The 22,872-nt window shown below is 35.7% G+C and overlaps 1 protein-coding gene across 1 annotated transcript; it reads right to left on the bottom strand.

Annotated features, from left to right (window-relative positions):
• Positions 1 to 84: 84 nt before the first annotated feature.
• Positions 85 to 22,666, bottom strand: LOC129280637 (histone deacetylase 1). The gene is made up of 12 exons (XM_064112497.1): positions 22,548 to 22,666; positions 15,720 to 15,837; positions 14,775 to 14,988; positions 13,972 to 14,113; positions 12,254 to 12,346; positions 11,620 to 11,728; positions 8,038 to 8,178; positions 6,606 to 6,714; positions 5,815 to 6,092; positions 4,994 to 5,087; positions 3,520 to 3,584; positions 85 to 2,933 (listed from the first exon to the last, which is right to left on the bottom strand). Exons 1-12 carry the CDS (start codon positions 22,620 to 22,622, stop codon positions 2,782 to 2,784), a joined length of 1,590 nt encoding a protein of 529 aa, XP_063968567.1. The 5' UTR covers positions 22,623 to 22,666; the 3' UTR covers positions 85 to 2,781.
• Positions 22,667 to 22,872: the final 206 nt, after the last annotated feature.

The following is a 22,872-nucleotide window of genomic DNA, read 5'->3' as shown; positions in this document are numbered from 1 at the left end:
TAAGCCATTTACTTTTTTTACCAAGGAGTTGTACATTTAATTGAAGAAAGCAATAGAAATACATCACATCAACAGACTCACATATCTATTTCAGAGAATAAGACCTTGTTCTCCCTATTTATTCGTCCTTTTTTGAGATCATGTAAAATATACAGTGTCAAAACAAAACAAAGACCACATACTAAACACAAAATAATACAGGAAATATGAATGTACAAAAAATGCTCAAAATCTGAATAGAAAAAAGAAGTTTTGTACACATTAGAATACAGGGTAGAAAAGTGTTTATGACAAATTAAATAAAAGCAATTTTTCTTGAAGAGGTCTGGGGCCTGTTGCAGAAAGAGTTGCGTTTAAACGCAATTCAAAATATCAAGCGCAAGTCCTGAATACGGGCGCTTCATTGACTGAAAATCAAGTTGCACAAGATTTTTAGAGTTGCTTTTGATCGCAACACTTTCTGCAACGGGCCCCTGGAATTATGTTTGAAAGGCTTTCATGGCTTCATGTTGGATGAGAAGTATAATTTTTTCAATATTCTTTGTTATTACACACATGTATGAAAATGTATCATAGTTACTAGATTGGACCAAATAAAACCCGAGCCACTATTTTACAGGTGTGTCTAAACAGTAGAGGAGCTTGCAATATTCATACTTTGAGAAGAAAACCTACCTTTACAATTTTTGTGTATAATTACACGTTTGTTCAAAAGTAAGTGAACCCCACCACAAAATGCACTCCTTTATGCCGAGTGTTGAATGTAGACAACACTACAATGATCAGCAAGCCCAGAGAAACAAACTTGATTGAATGTTATAATATTGTTATCACCTGACTTTACAAATAAATATCTAAAACATGGCAGAACATTTGCACATTAAATTTGTTCATTTTTCTGATGGGATTCACTAACTTTTTGAGCACCACTGTACATAGGAATTCCTTTTTTGTGTAATTATATGTGAAGCATTTTGCACATCAAAAGAAGATTTCCATCTTTGAGACAGAGGTGGAGGGAACGGAGGGGGGAGAGCGCAAAAAAATATACACAAGTGTCTATACAAGAGGTATAATAATATTACAAACAAAATGAAGTACTAATACTCATACCTCACTGATTCTCTACTTGTACATGCACCATATAAAAAACCCAAATAATCATTATTAGAAAAATGTATGTTGCTATCTTTCAACAGACATGTTTTTAGCATAATTTACTACATCAATCAATCATTCCAAGGTTTATTATTTACAAGGGTGAAAGAATTCAGGAATGGTTTGTGTTGTGAGAGCTTTTTTGTAGAAAGGTTCAGACGCACTGTATGTGTGCTGTTATTTTCAAGAATTTAGCAAGAAAACTGAACAATACAACTCCCTGATACGGCAGACAATTCCACTTCCATGCGAATGAAAATTAAAAACACAAAACTCTCATGAATTTCCTAACTTGTAGACAATTTCTACGTAAATGTTAATTCTATAAAATTTGCATTCTATAGGCCTACCAGGTCTAATCATATATTTAAAATAGAGAGATTAAAGAGCCTCTATGGCCCTGTGACATAAAACTTAGCAATTGATCGTGGGGCTGAATTCTATGATTGATTATTGTGTATAATCAATTGTAAAAAGCTCCAGGAACAATGGGTGATTTCAAGTCCGGTGTTGGGGTTGGGTGTTGGAAGCACAAATTAGAATGCTTCCCCTAGCTCCGAACCCTATTCTGAGTTTGTAAAACTGAACCAGATCACATTATTGACACCTCAACAACTAGTGAGTGACTTTTCTGGACCATCTTCCTTTTATGTTTGGTGTTATAATCGTGTAAACATTGACCTAACGCCAACACCAAATGGTCAACACTGAACTTGAAATCCCCCAATCAATATGCTTTATGTTACAGGCCTTAGACATTCATTTTGGTACTTATATCCATTCTCTTTCCAAGGTCACTTAAAAGCTCGTACCAATTTATTCTTGCAATCTAAGGATTGTCACATTTGCAATTGAGTCATTGACAGAGATATTAAACAAGTATTTTGAGGTCTGAAAAGACATAATTTGTGGAAAACACTACAGTACTTCTATTCCCCACCATAGACATGTGTAGTTACAGGAACACCCCATATTCAACATAAACTGCAGTATTTTCGGCAATAAGATTGTGTAACATACCACACTGCTTAAAAAACCCTGACAGTTTTACATGTAGACCATTTATGTCAAAATTGTGGAATTAACAGCCTTCATTGTAAACATGTCATGATGATGTAATCAATATTAGTTATTTATTCAATCCAAAAGTGTAATAACTTCTGAGAAAAACATTTACAGCATCAATCCAAGAAATATTTTCCATGAAGAATGTATTTACGTTGATAAAGCTTAAATTCAGGCTTTTATTAGAGCACCTAAGAACAAAAATCAAATGCAAGTCTAAAATACTTCCTTCAATATCAATTTGCATTGAATTTTCTTTTGAGATGTGTTTAATTAAAACATTCTCTGCAATGGTGTCCTGAGTACTTTTCATGATTGGTTGAGAAACACTACTCTCTGACTGTTCTTATGATAACTGTGGATAATGATACACCGTGAGTGAAGACTAGCTTCATGAAACTGTGCCCTGATTGTAAATATGCTTGAGGATGTATCAAAGGTCTGGTATTTACACAGGGATGAATGGCTTTCCTTTCCTTGACAAATATGGTTCCTTTTAGTCCATACGAAACAAGATTGGTGGGTGTTTTTTTAGAGTTCATTGACTGTATCCTGTCATCAATCTTGTTTCTCTGTCGCAGGGGTGACTGTCGGGGCTGCAACAGGCTGGGCGGGGCCTGATGAGAGGTTACCAACGGCAGGGGTGGTTCCTTCGGTGGGGGCGGTCACCTTGGGGGCTGGGACACTCTGATCAGCAGGAGAAGCTTCACCTACATAATGGAAATGAAAAGAATGGCAAATCATGAAGCATCTTAGTCAATCACTTTGAATGGCACACTCGAGACCTTAGCTACTCACATACAATAGACTACTAAAGTCCACTTTCAATAAGTTGAATAATCGCCCAAGTCAAATGCCAACACATGTTATTTACATCTTCTTGGTTAATATTTTTCTGAAGTTGAACAGATTTGTGTGGTCCCAAAAGTTTTTGATTTCAGCAGATTCACCAATTGAATAGTACCTGAATAATAACAATGTCAATACAGAGGAGAGCCCGTTGTTTTAATTGGTCAATTGTTATATTTTTGCTCCAGTATAGAACAAAGACAATTCATGTATTTACCTTGCAAACGAGATCCAAAGGTTCTGAGTACTGATCTTTGCAAAACTATTTTAGTTTATCACATAAAGTTGAAAAAAAAAAACCCACAAAAAATGTTAGTGGAACCTTGTTAAAAGGGTAACCTGGAGAGGAGTAATAGCCAACTATCTCCAACTACGAATTTGCTAACGTTTTATACCTGACTAGCAGTCAGGGAATAAGTAACTTGACCTTGAACATTAAGAACTGACCTTGTTCTTTCTCAGGTGGCTTAGCCTTGCCCTCTGAAGGTTTGCTGGCTTCTGGTTTGTCATCACTGCGAGATAAGAAAAACACACAAAGGAAAATCAATCTATTTCTATAGACACAATTCATTTTGTTTTCATTTCATGTCTTAGATTGAATCAGATGGAGGATGTTTCATTAGGTTGGACAGAATCATACAATAGGATAGTGACCAGTCTATTCACCATCTTATACGTCATACACAGCCTTTTGTATGATAGTCCGAGTTGATTTTTTCTGAGTAAAATGATGATGTAGTACCTTTTGAAACCAAAGTCTTGACAAAAGCACATAATCCCAGGCCAATGCACAGAAGTTTGCGATTGATAGTACAGTTGACTTGTATGCTTGATTGCATTAAGATCAATGTAATCTGGGTTCCGTTAACACAAAGGTTAGCGATTGATTGTACGCTTGATTTTTACAATTGATTGTACAGTGTAGTCAATGGAATCAATCATAGAAAAATGTTCTACGATCAATTGCTAAGTTTTGTGTTATGGGCCCCAGGTGTAAAAAAAAAAAAAGCCTTATGATCAAACACATTGCTTTGAGTTACAGAGCCTATATGCAGGTACATTAAGATTATTGATAAACTTGTGGAGATGGAGGATGGGGCAGGAGACAAATCAAAACAATGTGTGAGTTATGAGCTTGGCACATGATACATGGGTTGAGGACAGAATTTAGAATTGATGAAAGAAAGTCATCTCAAATTATCCCTTTCACAAAAAGTAGGGCATTTCTAATAATAATAATAATAATAGGCATTTATATAGCGCCATCTATCTAGAAATATTCTATTCCGAGGCGCGTTGTTATTATTATTAATACCCTGGCTTTAGCTCGAGCTGCCTTTCAGCGCTCATGCATTCAAGGAATTAATCCTGCCGGGTACCCATTCACCTCACCTGGGTTGAGTGCAGCACGGTGTGGATAAATTTCTTGTTGAAGGAAATTACGCCATGGCTGGGATTCGAACCCACGACCCTCTGTTTATAAGTCAGAAGACTTATCCACTGGGCCACAATGCTCCACAGATAAAAATAAAGAAATAAATCGATCCTTCTTTTTAAAATGCAGTATACTAGGGTGTGATTCATTAAGCTATTCATTAGTAATGAATGACTTCACACACGATTGATTAGTGACGATCTAGTGCCAAATCAGATTCTAAATCACTTTGATCTCTGTCTGCTTCAGTTGAAATTATTGTCTCATTAATTAAGGATCTTAATGCAAAGTTTTTATTTTGTCTAAACTTGATTTGGATTATAGGAAATTGTATTAATTAATGAGGGAATTTGGGGTCATTAATTAATGAGGGAAACATAGGGTCGATAATTTAGCGAAGGAAAGGGTCTTCAGTGGTGTAAAGTTGTGCATAACTTATTAACATCTTTATGAACAGCACCCCCTGGTGACAAGAGAATGACATACCTTTTCTTGGCTTGAGGTGCTGGAGTTGTATCCATTGGAATGGCTTGTTGATCAGCAGGTTTCAGTTCCTTTGTTGTATCACTTGACTTTGATTCTGGGGGATAAAGTATCAATGAGGATAAGGGATGATATTCCAAGCAATGTCCAAATGTACACTTTATTCCTTTAAAGTAGCACTTAAGACATATCTCCTCCATGAATAATATGATTTTTACCGTTAATATGTCCGTAGTTGAGTTGGTAGTTTAGATATGTAAGGCAGTTACGTTGGATGTTAAGGTAGTTGAGTTGATAAGTGAGTTTAGTTTATTAAGTTAAGTAGTTAGGTTTTGTGATGTAAAGCGCCTAGAGAAAGTTTGATAGGCGCTATATAAATATTGAATTATTATTATTAAAAGTATTGCTCTCACTTTGATTAAATAGAATGTACAAGGGCTGAGTGATTACATCTGCTTCATCATCATGAGAACCCTACTTAGATCAATTTGAAGGAGGAATCCTATGAAGGCATTTTAATGAATACATACTCATGCATTGACTGGCATCAGAACGTTTACTTGAAACCAACACAGATATGTTCTGTAAAGATTTGTTCATCCTATGCCAAGTTCAGTAAAAAAAAAAAGTGGATTATTTAACCGGACTGTTACGAACCACTGGACTGATAAGATTGCCCTCAATATCATTGGGAAACTAGAACTAAATATAAAGCACCTGAAATTCTCATAGGTTTAAATTCAAACTCTGATACAATGCAGCGAATATGGGCTGATAACAGAAAACCGAAGGAGAATGAACATGATTTTCTGTTTAATACTGACCTTTATCAACCTCCTTGCCTGGTCCCTCTTCCATCTTGGATCTCTTAGCTTTGTGTGATCTATGATCACGTCTACCGCCCTCACCCTCATCTTCACTGTCAGAGAACTCATCATCACGAGAGATACGTTTATCTTGAGCCATGATTGAGATGCGTTTGTCTGGGTTCTCTGCCTCGTCTTCAGCGTCGCTATCGTCAGGGATGGCATCCTCTGGGATGGGTTGCATCTGAACACCCGGTGCATGGGGGATCATACGCATGTTCTCATATAGGCGAGTCCTAGACAGAAACCATGGAAACACTTTAATGATTGCCCAAAGAGCGATTCACTACATAAAAATTATTAACCTTTTTGTATATCTGACTGCCACGTATACATCTATATACAAATGCATATTGAATTCCCTTCCACAAAATTATGTTTTACATAAAGTGTAGTTGGTCTGAAATATGATACCACCAAAAAACGGTATTGGGAAGGAACTTCCATAGAAAATTATATAATCAACTTTTTTTGGGTACCTGTCTATATAGACCTCTATAGGGAGACAAATATGTGGTGTGTATGAACAGGATATCTTTATTTATCGGTTCTTTAAATACATGTTTCAATGAGGAAACTGTTAAAGAGAAACAAACTTGTGGTCTTAAGAGACAGTTGGTTGCTAAATCAGTGTTGACTGTAATATGGATAGATAAAGAATTATTCTTTCAAAAGTGATTATTCTGGCTTATCACAGAAAACATTGCATATCAATCCATGGAAACACTTTGCACCCATAAAAAACTCACTTGATTTTATCGAGGTATTCTCCTGTATTCTGATTGGTCATGTTAGAAGGACTAATGTGAAGTTTGAAGTCTGGTCCAAAATATTCAAAGTAATCATTGTATGGCAATTCTGAAAGAAAGAGATAAGAGGAACAAGTGGAATGCCTCTGGCCGTCTCACCTGCATCACGCGATTCAATATAGCAGCAGTGCTGATTTTGAAAACTACTATAACTCGCACAAGATGTTCAGTGATACTTGGTTACTCTTATTTCCACGTTTTATGAACTAGACCAATACACTTATAGAGATATGATGGCAATTCAACAAATACCCCCAACGTGGCCAAAGTTCTTTGACCTTACATGACCTTTGACCTTGATCATGTGACCTGAAACTCGCACAGGATGTTCAGTGATACTTGATTACTATTATGTCCAAGTTTTATGAACTAGACCAACACACTTTCAAATTTATGGCTGTAATTCAACAAATACCCCAATTTGGCCAAAGTTCATTGACCCTAAATGACCTTTGACCTTGATCATGTGACCTGAAACTTGCACAGGATGTTCAGTAATACTTGATTACTATTATGTCCAAGTTTCATGAATCAGATCCATAAACTTTCAAAGTTATGATGGTAATTCAACAGATACCCCCAATTCGGCCAAAGTTCATTGACCCTAAATGACCTTTGACCTTGGTCATGTGACGTGAAACTCATGCAGGATGTTCAGTGATACTTGATTAACCTTATGGCCAAGTTTCATGAACTAGGTCCATATACTTTCTAAGTTATGCTGTCATTTCAAAAACTTAACCTTAGGTTAAGATTTTGATGTTGATTCCCCCAACATGGTCTAAGTTCATTGACCCTAAATGACCTTTGACCTTGGTCATGTGACATGAAACTCAGGCAGGATGTTCAGTAATACTTGATTAACCTTATGGCCAAGTTTCATGAACTAGGTCCATATACTTTCTAAGTTATGCTGTCATTTCAAAAACTTAACCTCAGGTTAAGATTTGGTGTTGACGCCGCCGTCGCCGCCGCCGCAGTCGCCGCCGCCGTCGGAAAAGCGGCGCCTATAGTCTCACTCTGCTATGCAGGTGAGACAAAAATTAATAATACAAATAATAACACTTCCGTGTGTACTAGGATTATAACAAGAATCACCTAATATTACTTGATAATGCATCAGAACGTTTACTTGAAAACCAACATGGGTGTTCTGTCAAAATTTGTTCATCATTTGCAAAAAACACACAAAGCATAGCGTAATAATATTTGATATTTATAGTGTGTCATGCCTGTAGAAGATGACACAGTATGAGAGAGAGAGAGAGAAAGAGGGGGGGGGGGGTGGGGGAGAGTGGTATGACTAAGGACAGTGGACAAGCATTTGATAAATAGCATAATAATAATGACATGTTACATCAAAGATACCCACCGTTAGCAATCTCAACTCCCAAGGCTGTGGAGGTCTCGTATGTCCAGCATCTTGCAACGTTTCGTATCGTGTAACCACCCCCACCCATGAGCAATAGGGGTAGGTTATACTGCTTCATGAATTCAACACACTTAGCATGACCTGGGGTGTGTAACACAAAGAGATACAATTAATATTTACAAATTGATTGTAACTTTTTTTTTCATGTGGAGCGTTGTGGCCCAGTGGATTAGTATTCTGACTTTGAAACAGAGGGTCCTGGGTTCGAATCCCAGCCATGGCGTAATTTCCTTCAGCAAGAAATTCATCCACATTGTGCTGCACTCAACCCGGGTGAGGTGAATGGGTACCTGGTAGGAAGAAATTCTTTGAATGCTTGAGCACCTAGGCAGCCCAGTTAAAGCCGGGGTAATAATAGTAGCAAGGAGAACAGTTTTCAGAACTGAAGTAGCTTCCCTGGGTAAATATACCTATATAATTATCATTATTATTAAAGGACAAGTCCACCCCAACAAAATGTTGATTTGAATAAAAAGAGAAAAATCCAACAAGCAAAACACTGAAAATTTCATCAAAATCGGATGTAAAATAAGAAAGTTATGACATTTTAAAGTTTCGCTTAATTTCACAAAACATTTATATGCACATCCTGGTCGGTATGCAAATGAAGGGACTGATGACATCACTCACTCACTATTTCTTTTGTATTTTATCATATGAAATATGGAATATTCTAATTTTCTCCTCGTTGTCCTGTTAAACAAATTACCATTGTTACATTTTATGGTTCAGTTATAAAGTTGGTCCTTGATGTCAGATTGGTAAAAATTGAAATATTGTATAATTCAAACAATAAAAAACAAAAGAAATAGTGAGTGATGGACATCATCGACTCTGCCATTTGCATACCACTGAGTTGTGTATCTAACTGTTTTGTGAAAAATAAGCGAAACTTTAAAATGTCATAACTTTCTTATTTTACATCCGATTTTGATCAAATTTTCAGCATTATTCGTGTCTGATTTTTCTCTATTTATTCAAATCAACATTTTTCTGGGTTGGACTTGACCTTTAAATACATGATTTGCCATAGACTCAGTACACATTATTGTACAAGTGATTGTATCTTTTATGCTCCAGGGTATCGGAGGGTGTCAAATAAAGATATTAAAGGACAAGTCCACCCCAACAAAAAGTTGATTTGCATAAAAAGAGAAAAATCCAACAAGCATATCACTGAAAATTTCATCAAAATCGGATGTAAAATAAGAAAGTTACGACATTTTAAAGTTTCGCTTAATTTCACAAAAGAGTTATATATGCACATGCTGGCTGGTATGCAAATGAGGAGACTATGACGTCATCCACTCACTATTTCTTTTGTATTTTATTATATGAAATATTCTAATTTTCTCCTCATTGTCAAGTGATACAACGATTAATTCCTCCCTGAACATGTGGAATTAGCATTGTTTAATACTATATGTTTCAGTCAAGTTTGTCCTTATTGTCAAAGCTATAAAAAATGAAATATTGTATTATTCAAACAATAAAAAACAAAAGATATAGTGAGTGATGGACATCATTGACTGACTCACCTAGTTGTGCATATCGCTGTTTTGTGAAAAATAAGCGAAACTATAAAATGTCATAACTTTCTTATTTTACATCCGATTTTGATGAAATTTTCAGCACTATGCTAGTTTGAATTTTCTCTATTCATTCAAGTCAACATTTTCCTGGGGTGGACTTGACCTTTAAAAATAATAAATAATAAACATTTAAAACCAACTGTAACTATTTGTACATGGGCTGCTAGACTTACAGTTATGGGCAATTCTACAAAATAGAATTTTTGAACATCCGACCCTATCCTTGCTTCACTTCATGAACTGTGCACAGGCCATGATTTTTTGAATGCATGACAAAATTTAAAATTAAATATAAAACAGAGAGAAATCCTTTCAGAGCCACACACACTGGGTTGGATACACAAATATAGAATTGCCCTTATTTGAACAGATGATAAGTGATGACAATTCCAACAATTTTTCCTTTGCCTATCACTGCTGAACCTTAACATAGACCATTGCCTTCCAGGGCCAATGGTCCATATATAAAATTTATCAGAATTGAGGAATTCAGTAGATATTGATCGAATGCATGTGATCTCACATCTACATTAGTGCTTCCCCCCCCCCCCCCCTTTACCTCATTCTTTTTTTTTTTTTTTTTTTTTTTTTTTGCTGCAGGAGTGTTTCTTTTAATTTTGATCTAGGATTTTTACTCTTTAATTTTGTCATTTGTAATGTATTAATGTATCGTGGTGACCCCTTTTATAAGCATTGCTTCTCCGGGGTCTCCGAACCATCTATTTATTTATTTATTTATTATTTTTTTTCTGATACTTTGTTAATACTGTATATTGTACTGTTTTTATCCTTTTGATGGTTGAATAAATAATTGAATTGAAAAAAATAATTGAATAAAAGTTGAACCTTGATGAAACTCATTTCCATCCAGAATCCAGTAACCCCTGTACAAAGCATATCAGAATATAGAATTAAATAGAAAACAGTTGAAAAACCCCAAGGACCAAGCATTGACATAAGTGTGCATCAGAACGTTTACTTGAATAAACCACATTGAAGGTCTCTTAAAAAGATTGTCATCACATGCACACTTAATGACCTAAATTTATCATTCCATTTATGGAACACATTCAGTTTCAAGTTTTAACCAGAATGAAATATTTTCAGGAATACAATGACCTTGTGCTCCCACAACTAACCAGATAATTGCTTCTCCTACATGACCTACAAGTGAAATTGAGACATTAAAACATTTCTCAAGTTATAAAAAGAATGAAACCATTGTTTGAGAGTAAGAACAAAGCATCAAAGCCGGTTTCCTGATATGCATTTGTTTACACAAAATTCAGACAAAAGCATCTCCTTGCATGCCTTTATTGAGATTTGAGTTCCTATACAATAATATGACTGATTTGTGAATGAATACCTTTCAGTATAAGATTGAAGCATCCAAGTCTGTCCCCTGATAATGAATAGAGGACACATTTAGACAACAGCCTTCATTGTATGGCTTTATTAGGATTCATGTTCCTATACAATAAATTTCCTGTCATCTGAATGAATATCTTTGAGTGTTAGATTGAAGCGTCCAAGTCTGTCCCCTAATAATGAATAGAGGACACATTTAGACAACAGCCTTCATTGTATGGCTTTATTAGGATTCATGTTCATATACAATAAATTTCCTGTCATCTGAATGAATATCTTTGAGTGTTAGATTGAAGCGTCCAAGTCTGTCCCCTAATAATGAATATATTAATTGTTCATTTAGACAACCAAATTTCACTGTGTGGCTTTATTGGGATTCATGTTCCTATACATTAATGACTGTTGTGTAAATGAATACCTTTGAGTGTTAGATTGAAGCATTCAAGTCTGTTCCCTGATAATGAAGATATTAATTGTTCATTTAGACAACCGCATTTCATTGTATGGCTTTATTGGGATTCATGTTCGCATACAATAGATTTCTTATTATCTGAATGAATACCTTTGAGTGTTAGATTGAAGCATCCAAGCCTGTCTCCTGATAATGAATCTGCTCCACACTGAAGGCATATAGCACTGGGTTGGTACATCTCCATTACTTTAGACATGATCTAGACAAAATAAATAAGCCATCAAATTACAAAAATATCAAATATATTCAGAGATGTGAATATCTAGAGAAAATTTCAATTACTTTAGATATTATCTGTAAAACAACAGATACTGGCAATGTCAGTAAAGTTAGAGAAAGAAAGTCAGGGAAATCCTATACTTGAGACATAATCTACAAAAAAACAAAAACAAACAATAACTGATGGCAATTATGTAGAATAGTCAGAGAAATGAATTTCTGGGGTTTACCACATTTACTTTAGACTTCATCTCGAAAAAAAACCACCCTAAAATAAATAGGAATGATGTTGACTACAGTGAGAGTATAGGAGTATGTTATTACCTGTGCACCAATTTGACAATCTAATAGGTATCTAATAGGTAATCTATAAGTTTTACAACTTTAAACAATTAATAACCATCTTATTGTCTACACAACTTTGTTCACATTTTGATCCATTCCCTTTTCTGATTTGTCTTTCCATTTGGACTGGATTCTGCTTCAAAAGAAACTGAAGACTTACTGGTTTGAAAATCTTGTCATAAGATTCATCATCGATGCCATCTCTGAGAGGAAAGTTGACTGCATAGTACTTCCCTTTCCCTGCTCCAATATCCTGTGATATCAAAAGAAAATCATTTAAAACAATATCAATGTTAAACCATGTCTGCAATGGTATTGGATACCTATATATGTTTCAAAGTGAATGAGATCTTTTAAAATCTCTTTCAGAGGAGAAATAAAAAATAAATAAATAAAATAATAAATAAATAAATAAGGTGACACATAATAAGGTCACATTTACATGCATATTTGAGGTACCAAGAAACAAAAAGTATCAAGAGATTACTGGTAAACAGAAATCTGCTGTTCTTGATCAATTCATCTACAAATTATAGCTAGAAAGAAATTTTCCGACATTATTGGCCACTTACACACTCACAGTTTACACACACACACACAAAGTATGCTACAGCTACCGTGTCTTTCCCAGCGTAGGAGAGGAAGAAACATTCACATTTCCCGCATCACAACCTCACTATCACTTTAAGAATTTGTCTAGCATTCGATGTCTTAGCATGAATTTTGGAAACAGGATTACAGGAAGGTTCAAGAAACAAAGAAATTTGCATTTTTTTTCAGTGGTGGTATCTTATGAAAAGCAAACAAGAGAGAAAAAATAAGCTGGTGCTCGCGGGCAGTAATTTCGTAACGGGACTTCGGGGGAGGGCCTGGGGGATCCGGGGGGTAAAATGAATAGCACCAGCTTAAGTCGCACTATAACCACACGCATGCAAGCTCTCACTCTCGCTCGGCTAGTGAAAAAATATTACCGAGTATGCTTGGCATCTGTTTGAACTTAGCCAGGGAACTTTGCTGCTTTGAATCAATGACTTCAGAATAAAGTCGGGATTAGTGTCATGAAGGTAGGTGCGTTTGTTAATCAAACTTTTATGGACAATATATGATTAAGATCGTAATAATCACTTCCCATTCCCCGCGGCTCATACCCCTCTAAACGACATTGCCCTTGGCGACAATGCCTGGCCACTCTATGTGTTGTGAACTGGCAGACGTCTACAGTACATGTTCGGAAGGGGTTACAACGGGCTGCTAATTATGATTTTCTTGAGTCTTTCTCTAGCCTTGTCATGATAACAGACATCAAATATCATGTTAGCTATATATATAAAATAAACCAAAACCAATTTCCCTGTGAATAACCTTCATTCAGGGGGAAATGGAATTTGGTTTGTTTTTCAGGCCGAGTCTGACTCGGACCTATCACCGTGGATAAACCGTACCCCCGACTTTTGCTTCTATCCAGCCGAAAAAAGGTTCGGTTAATAGTCTGTTACTTACAGTAGTAGTAGTAGTCACAAGAGAAAGAGTGAAAAGTGCAGTTTAAAAAAAGAAACTAACTTCTCTGCCCTATAGAATTGACCATGAGTGAACAATGAAAAGTGCCTCTAGAGGCTTATTCATCAGCACTGGCTTTAACTGTAAAGGCCAGGAGGGGGAGGGGGAATCCACCTTTTAGGATTGAAGCTGATACAAGTCTTTAACGTATTATGAGACCTTACTCCAGGGTAATTTTACTTCCCCAGGGAAGTATTCACCATACTTCATGAAAATACACCTCAATCTACTCTGGGTGATGGTGAACACCTGTTACTTGGTAACTCACCCTACCGTCCAAAGCCGATGCATATGAATCTTTAACGTATAGTGGGAACTTACCCTAAGGTCTCCTGTACCAGGGAAGTATTCACCATACTTGTGAAAGGACACGGTCATAACACGGTCTGTCGTATAGAAGGCTTCTTCTACTCCATCGCCATGGTGAATATCAATGTCTATGTACAAAACTCTCTGATGGTATCTACAAAGATAAAACAATATTTTCTGGAATATATAAATAATGTCAATACTAATGGGATAGTGTCAGGTGAAGTACACTAAAAATAATTCCTCAAAATCAAGACAACAACTGGATTAGCAATACTGTTTCTTTCAATATTAAAAGGCAAAGATATTGCAATAAGAAATTCACTGATCATTGACCGTAGATAAAAGAAAATTAATAGTTACAAAGCTGCTGAAAAAAAATTTGTCCAACTTCTCCACTTACAAATCAACACAATCAGATGAAAATAGTGATCAAACCTCACATTCCATTAAAATATGTTGATGAAATTAATTTAAAAAAATGATTAGATAGGCTGCACATCCCTTTGAAGATTACAGCAGATGATGATGATGAGATACAAGAATGAATAACATATTTGTCAATGCCATGGCTATGTCACTAACATTGTACAACCCAATGCCTCTGATTGGCAATACAATGAAAAATACATAATCACTTGAAATAGCAAATTGGTAACTTCTTATTTTTCAACTATCATTTATTTTTACACCATGATATTTCAATCTTAATATTTTTGTAACTATGTAAGATGGCAAACTATAATTAATTATGCCTAAAAACAGATTATTGTAGACCTGAAGAAATTGTTGTAAGCTTAAAATGGGAAACTCACTTGAGTAATTCAAGGATTGCTAGGACGATGTCATTAACATAGCAGAATCCTGATGCTTCTGATTTTTTTGCATGATGAAGACCCCCAGCCCAGTTGATTGCAATGTCTGTCTGTTGTTTGTTGAGCTTCACAGCACCCGCTACTGAACCACCGGATGACAGCTGACAGAACTCATATAGACCATCAAATACAGGACAATCTTCACCTACATTGACTGTTTGAAAGAAAAAAAATAATAACATATTCAATTGAATTACATAATCATCATCAAAAGAAAAAAAACCCATAAGACCCTGTATTCTTAAGTCTGGTTTATTTTGGGCCATGGTCTAACTCTGTGCTAAACTTATGGGAAGCCAAAAATATCAATTTCTTACAAACTTGGTACACTTTTTACATTTATTGCATTCATTTTCTTAGCTCTAATGGCAAATAAAAGTATTGGTGTTTAGGTAAATCATTCTCACACAGATATGAATTATATGACTGCCAAGTATGAAGATGAATTTATAACAGTTTGAGATTTCTGTCTTATATTTTGTCTGCTTGGTTATCTATAGTTGAAATCTAACTTAAGACCAGAGTTTCAATTAAACCCAAGTAATACTGGACAGAATGGAGAAAAAGCTCCTATGCCTTGACGTAATATGGACTGCTAATAGACCATTATATTTATTTTATATATTTATATATATCTATGGACTATCAATACAAACAGTTCTGAACTTACATGCAATTTTATTGCAAAAACATGCATTTTCATTCTCAACATATGCAAGATTTACCCAAGTGACTATCTAAATGCATTACCTACAAAGACCAACTCTCTATATCTGACAAAATCTTGTGTTTGTTTGTATTAATTTTTTAACTGTCTGGTTAAGTTGAATACATGGAAAGGCGCAGGCCTAGTTTTGCAGACAAAACACGAAAGAAAGGACTTACATCTTTGCATTTGTTTAGTGTATTCCGACATGTTATCAGGTCGAATGGTTCTCAAGAATTTGACATAGTCATCACTGTGGTATTTTGTCATCTCCTCCATCACAGCTTTGTGTGGTCTCTGAAATAAACAAGAATAATAAGTCATTAGAAAAACAAAATATTGCATCGATTTTCAGCTAAGCACCAAGGAATGCAAATATCAGCATCAACATCACCAATATACAGAATAGAAATTGGTACTGTTTACCATCGAGTCATTTCTTTTCAAAAGATTATGTACAAGACAACCATTCATGAGGTCACTCACTATACAGTAATTGTTAGTTCCAAATCTTGAAATGAAGGTTTTGATATGGTGGTCTTCACTCACATCATGGCTTCAATTCTTATCTCTGTGGTGACACAAGGATATTTTGTTAAAGGAACATTTATTTTGGTGCACATTGGGTAAAATTACATGTACTCAAATTTCCACTGTGTGCCAAAAAAGGTTGTAATTTTATATTACTATTGATATCACTAAATACTTGAGTTTAGATAATCCGTAAAATATCAGGCAAAATCATCTGTTTCCCTCAGATTAATTTCAAATTTAACTCTAATAGTCAGGTCCAGATTTTAAAAAATGTGCTCAGAAAAAGTGCTTTAGGCATTTTGTGTTAATGCTGATTTATCAACTGTTTTAAGGTAATTCAGGGGTACAGAATCCAAAAATGCTGTTTGCCAAACTTAATTCCGACGTTTTCATCCTCAAATCAGCAAAAAACAAAATGGCGGCATTTTCAATGCAGTTTCCCATATTAAACGTTTTTTATGGGTGATTATATTTAAGAAATTGGGGTCTATGCTTTATTTTTTATACCCAGGGTTGCAAACATAATGTCTCCGATTGATTTGTCAGCCATGTTTAATTCCAAGATGGCTGCCATGATTCACAGCTGCTGATTGATTAATAATATGGCTAAATGTTTGATAGTTTTGGGGCGATTCTGGCATAATCACATTGTGATATCTATAACATGTCCGCCATTTTTTTCCTCGCTTCCATAGCAGAAGCAAGACACGGACGTCGCATTTCTGACAGCGGCGATGACCATGGCGGCGCAGCGAAGTCAACATTAAATCTTAACCGAGGTTAAGTTTTTTAAATGTTATAACTTTTGGGTTAAAGATGTCTATTTCATGAAACTTAGGATTAAACAAAGTCTATTGAGACAGGTTATAGTTACAAAAGGTCGTCAAGGGTACCTGGAAATCCAACATAGCTTCCAAAACAGCAGTCGTTGTACCATCAACTCCAAAATATCAAAGTAAATCATCAAAATCAAAATCATCAAAAAGCTTTCAAGGCAAATAATGAATCAGGACATGTTTACAAGATAGTCAGTGTGTCAGAGAATCCAAGATGACCTTTCAAAATGGCGTCTATAATGGACGTTGTAACTTTGTAAAGGGTCCAAATTCATATAATATCCACCTGGTAGAAATAACTTTTATCTACCGAGAAAAAAATAAAACATAGAAAATCATGGTTCCAAAGGGAAAAATTTCAAGGTTTATTAAACCTTGAAAAGTGCACCACTGTTAAACAGTGGTGCACTTTTGCAAAAAAAAATGATGGCTTAAAAAATGGTTGATAATGATATTTCTTTAAAATTTTGCTGCAAAGTGCATATACTATCTACCTACAGACATTTTTGTGTCTTTCTTGTGATTTTCAGGGTCAAATAAAAAAAAAAGGTGAAGACAAATTACAGGGACACGCTGTTGTTTACATTGTAGAAAAATTGAAGAACACTCCAAAAATTCCATTCGAATTGGCCACCATTGATAAACAAGTGGAACGCCTCTGGCAGTCTCGCCTGCATTACGCAATTTACTATAGCAGCAGTGCTAATTTTGAAAACTACTATAAAATAATCATTCACAAAAACACCATTCATACAATGACATAATACCACGTTCATTGACTATAAATGACATTTGAACGGAGACTTAAGACTGTCAACTACACCCATGTCCACATTTCATTCACTCTATCCATAAACTGTCAAAGTTATGATGGCAATTCAACAATTACCGCAACATGGCCTAAGTTTATTGACCTTAACTGACCTTTGACTTGGTTTTGTGACCTGAAACTCACAGGGGATGTTCAGTGATGCTTGATTACTCTTATATCCCAAGTTTTATGAACTAGATCCATAAACTTTCAGAGTTAGGATGGTAATTCAACAAATACCCCCAACACGGCCAAAGTTCATTGACCTTTAATGACCTTTGACCATGGTCATGTGACCTGAAACTCGTACAGGATGTTCAGTGATACTTGCTTACTCTTATGTCCAAGTTTTATGAACTAGATCCATAAACTTTCAGAGTTAGGATGGTAATTTAACAAATACCCCCAACAAGGCCAAAGTTCATTGACCTTAAATGACCACTGACCATGGTCATGTGACCTGAAACTCGCACAGGATATTGAGTGGTACTTGATTAACCTAATGTCCAAGTTTCATGAACTAGATCCATAAATTTTCAAAGTTATGATGGTAATTCAACAAATACCCCCAACTTGGCCAAAGTTCATTGACCCTAAATGACCTTTGACCTTGGTCATGTGACCTGAAACTCAGGCAGGATGTTCACTAATACTTGATTAACCTATGTCCAAGTTTCATGGACTAGATCTATAGATTTTCAAAGTTATGATAGTAATTCAACAAATACCCCCAACTTGACCAAAGTTCATTGACCCTAAATGACCTTTGACCTTAGTCACGTGACCTGAAACTCAAGCAGAATGTTCACTAATACTTGATTTGTTATGATGTCATTTCAAAAACTTAACCTTCGGTTAAGATTTTGAAAATAATTTTCCCAACATGGTCTAAGTTCATTGACCCTAAATGACCTTTGACCTTGGTCATGTGACCTGAAACTCAGGCAGGATGTTCAGTAATACTTGACTGACCTTATGTCCAAGTTTCATGAACTAGGTCCATATACTTTCTAAGTTATGTCATTTCAAAAACTTAACCTTAGGTTAAGATTTGATGTTGACGCCGCCGCGGCCGTCGGAAAAGCGGCGCGTATAGTCTCGCTCCGCTATGCAGACGAGACAAAAATGACAAAACTTCATATCCCATCTAGCGCCACTATTTGTTGTCTCTGTTTTTAATACTCATGTTTATAAGACTCATAAAAATATGTTTTACAAGAGTTAGTGACATAATTAGATGGTGGTGCAACAATAAATAAATAAAAACAAACTTTCAAAAATAACGTACACTTTCACCTAAAAAGTTCCATAATTCACTGATAAGTATTTCAAGACACGTCATTTTAGTGCTTAGGACTATCCTATGGTTTCATGATTAGTCATTTTTACTTTTTTTGCAGTCGCTTTGGACTTTTTATGACGAAAACGAAAACTGACCATCTTTGTTATTTGTCCCTATTTATTATTTTAGCCTTCAAACCACAATAGTGTAGATTTTGTACACCTAATTATGACTATGTTTAGGTGATGATATTTTGAAAGCCATCTTTGAATATTAGGCAAAATGGACAGATTCATATCATTGTAACTAATCCAAAAGTATTATTTAACCCTTGAAACCATAGTGTAGACACCAAAATTTTATCTCCCAGATGGATTCTAAATGGATTATGTAAATTTTGAAGTATCAGCAGCCATTTTAGACTACTTTATTGGAAGCCATCTTGGATTCTTAGACATACAGGACCATTGACTGCCCTTGTAACTTATTCTAATGTATTACTTGACCATTTAAATCAAGGGTTAGACAACATAATCATATACCCCAGGCGGATATTAAAACAATCTATGTCAGTTTTTAGGTAACAATAGCAATTTTAGACTCCAATTTTGGAAGCCTTATTGGATTCTTGGACATGTTGGACCTCTGGCTGTCCTTGTAACTTGTCTTTATTTATTACTTGACCCTTTAAACCATGGGTTAAACACCAAAATCATATACCCCAGGCTGATATTAAACAAACTATGTCAGTTTTTTGGTAAGAACGGCCATTATAGACTCCATTTTCGGAAGCCATTATGGATTTTTGGACATACTGGAACCACTATTACTGTCCTTGTAACTTGTCCCAATGTAATACTTGACCCTTTAAACCATGGGTTATACTAAAAAAATCATATTCAGAGTATCAGCAGCCATTTTAGACTCCTTCATTGGAAGCCATCTTGGATTTTTAGACATACAGGACCATTGACTGCCCTTGTAACTTATCCTAATGTACTACTTGACCATTTAAATCAAGGGTTAGACAACATAATCATATACCCAGGCGGTTATTAAACAAACTGTGTCGGTTTGAAATTAACAACAGACATTTTATACTCCATTTTTGCAAACCATCTTGGATTTTGGACATGGAGGGCCATAGACTGTCTTTGTTACTTGTCCCAACATATTTCTTGACCCATTAAACCAAGGGTTAGACACCAACATCATAATCCTCAAGGCAGATATTACACAAACTACTGTATATCGGGTTTTAAGATAACAACATCTATTTTAGACTCCAATTTCGAAAGCCATCTTGGATTTTTGGACATAAGGGACCCTTGACTGCCCTTGTAACTTGTCCCAGTTTACTTCCTGACCCTTGAAATCACCAATGAATAAAACCCAAATAAAAGACACTAAAATAGGTAATAGATGAATTGTGAATTGTTAGGCCATGGCAGCCATTTTTACGCAATCTTGGATTTTCAGGTACCTGGGAGTGCTTATGTTCATTCTTTCTTTTTACCCCCTACACCATTGAATACATGTACATGTATGCACCGAAAAAGATGTCTAGTATAGATAAAGTGTCGGTTATTTAAATTTTCAGTTAATGGCGGCCATCTTAGACGCCATCTTGAAAACATCCATTTTCCCCGTCTCTGGATATTGGTAAATTTTTAATACGTTATTCCTGCGAGCAGATAGTACCAACAAGTGGAATGCCTCTGGCCGTCTCACCTGCATCACGCGATTCAATATAGCAGCAGTGCTGATTTTGAAAACTACTATAACTCGCACAAGATGTTCAGTGATACTTGGTTACTCTTATTTCCACGTTTTATGAACTAGACCCATACACTTATAGAGATATGATGGTAATTCAACAAATACCCCCAACGTGGCCAAAGTTCATTGACCTTACATGACCTCTGACCTTGATCATGTGACCTGAAACTCGCACAGGATGTTCAGTGATACTTGATTACTCTTATGTCCAAGTTTCAAGAGAAAGATCCATCAACTTTCCAAGTTATGATGGTAATTCAACAGATACCCCCATTATGGCCAAAGTTCATTGACCTTTGACCTTGGTCATGTGACCTAAAATGCGCAAAGGATGTTCAGTGATACTTCATTACTCTTATGTCCAAGTTTTATGAACTAGACCAACACACTTTCAAAGTTATGGCGGTAATTCAACAAATACCCCAATTTGACCAAAGTTCATTGACCCTAAATGACCTTTGACCTTGATCATGTGACCTGAAACTTGCACAGGATGTTCAGTAATACTTGATTACTATTATGTCCAAGTTTCATGAATCAGATCCATAAACTTTAAAGTTATGATGGTAAATCTACAGATACCCCCAATTCGGCCAAAGTTCATTGACCCTAAATGACCATTGACCTTGGTCATGTGACGTGAAACTCATGCAGGATGTTCAGTGATACTTGATTAACCTTATGTATAAGTTTCATGAACTAGGTCCATATATTTTCTAAGTTATGATGACATTTCAAAAACTTAACCTTAGGTTAAGATTTTGATGTTGATTCCCCCAACATGGTCTAAGTTCATTGACCCTAAATGACCATTGACCATGGTCATGTGACATGAAACTCAGGCAGGATGTTCAGTAATACTTGATTAACCTTATGGCCAAGTTTCATGAACTAGGTCCATATACTTTCTAAGTTATGCTGTCATTTCAAAAACTTAACCTCAGGTTAAGATTTGGTGTTGACGCCGCCGCCGTCGGAAAAGCGGCGCCTATAGTCTCACTCTGCTATGCAGGTCAGACAAAAACCAATTACAAGCATTTTTGTTACAAGTTTTGGGGTTCAGAATAGAGCAAAAAAAGGGTGTAGAATGGCGGCCATATTGTTTTTGCCAATTTGAGGATTTTAACATCAAAATCAAGGTTGGCAAACAGCAAATTTGGACTCAGCGCCCTCAAATTATGCTAAAACACTTCTCAATTCAGCATTAACACGATTTGCCTAAGGCAGTCTACTTTTCTCAAATCTGGACCCGACTATAAATAAGAGGACAAAAGAATTTGCCTCTTCAGCTCATCTCTCTGGAATGCTGTTCCACTGAGGATCCTTTCAGCAGATTCACTTTAAACATTTGAAAAATATCTAAAATCATATATGTTTTCATCTTATTTTTGTTGAATATTGGAACCTCATTTGATCTGTTCATGCACCCATACATACAGCAAGCAAACATTATTTTATATGTAAATCCTTAGCCCCCCCCCCCCCATTCCATCTGCTTCCCAGGATAGTTTACTAGATAGATGAAGCATAATAAATCTTGCATTTATTATATTAAGCTACAGGCTTAAGAATAGTTGAAGGAATGTCAGCATCAACAAGAGCAAAATATAGAAATTGGTGAGCATGCATATCTTCTGATCATTTTTCTTTTGATTGCAAACCAACAAGTCTCAAGTGATCTTTGAATAGCAAAGCTTTGTGCAGTTGTTGGTAACTCTTCAGCTGAAAGAGCACCCTCTAATGTTTAAAGATTTAAAATACTTACATAGATTTCCATCTTTCTGTAGAGTCCATAGTTGAGTATGAGATTATGTGTCATACGTATTCTATGCGGTTTCATGGGATGTCCTTGTCCATAGTAATAATTCCCAACATCACCTGCAATAATAAAACACAAATTAATACTCATTTATTTCATTGAATAAATAAAACAAGCATAGTGATTGTGGACAGGCGCTGTACCATCATCGTAAAAAATATCATCAATAGTAAAGGTTAACAACATCAGGACCCCATTTCACAAAATGTTGCAAGTGTTGCTGAAATGTCAAGTAGTATGACAACAGTGACAATCCTGCTTTCTGATTGGC

This window comes from Lytechinus pictus, chromosome 17 (genome assembly GCF_037042905.1).
Source record: "Lytechinus pictus isolate F3 Inbred chromosome 17, Lp3.0, whole genome shotgun sequence".
Classification (NCBI taxonomy): Eukaryota; Metazoa; Echinodermata; class Echinoidea; order Temnopleuroida; family Toxopneustidae; genus Lytechinus; species Lytechinus pictus.
Note: the sequence above shows the minus strand (reverse complement) of the source record. Positions and strands in the feature narration are given on the sequence as shown.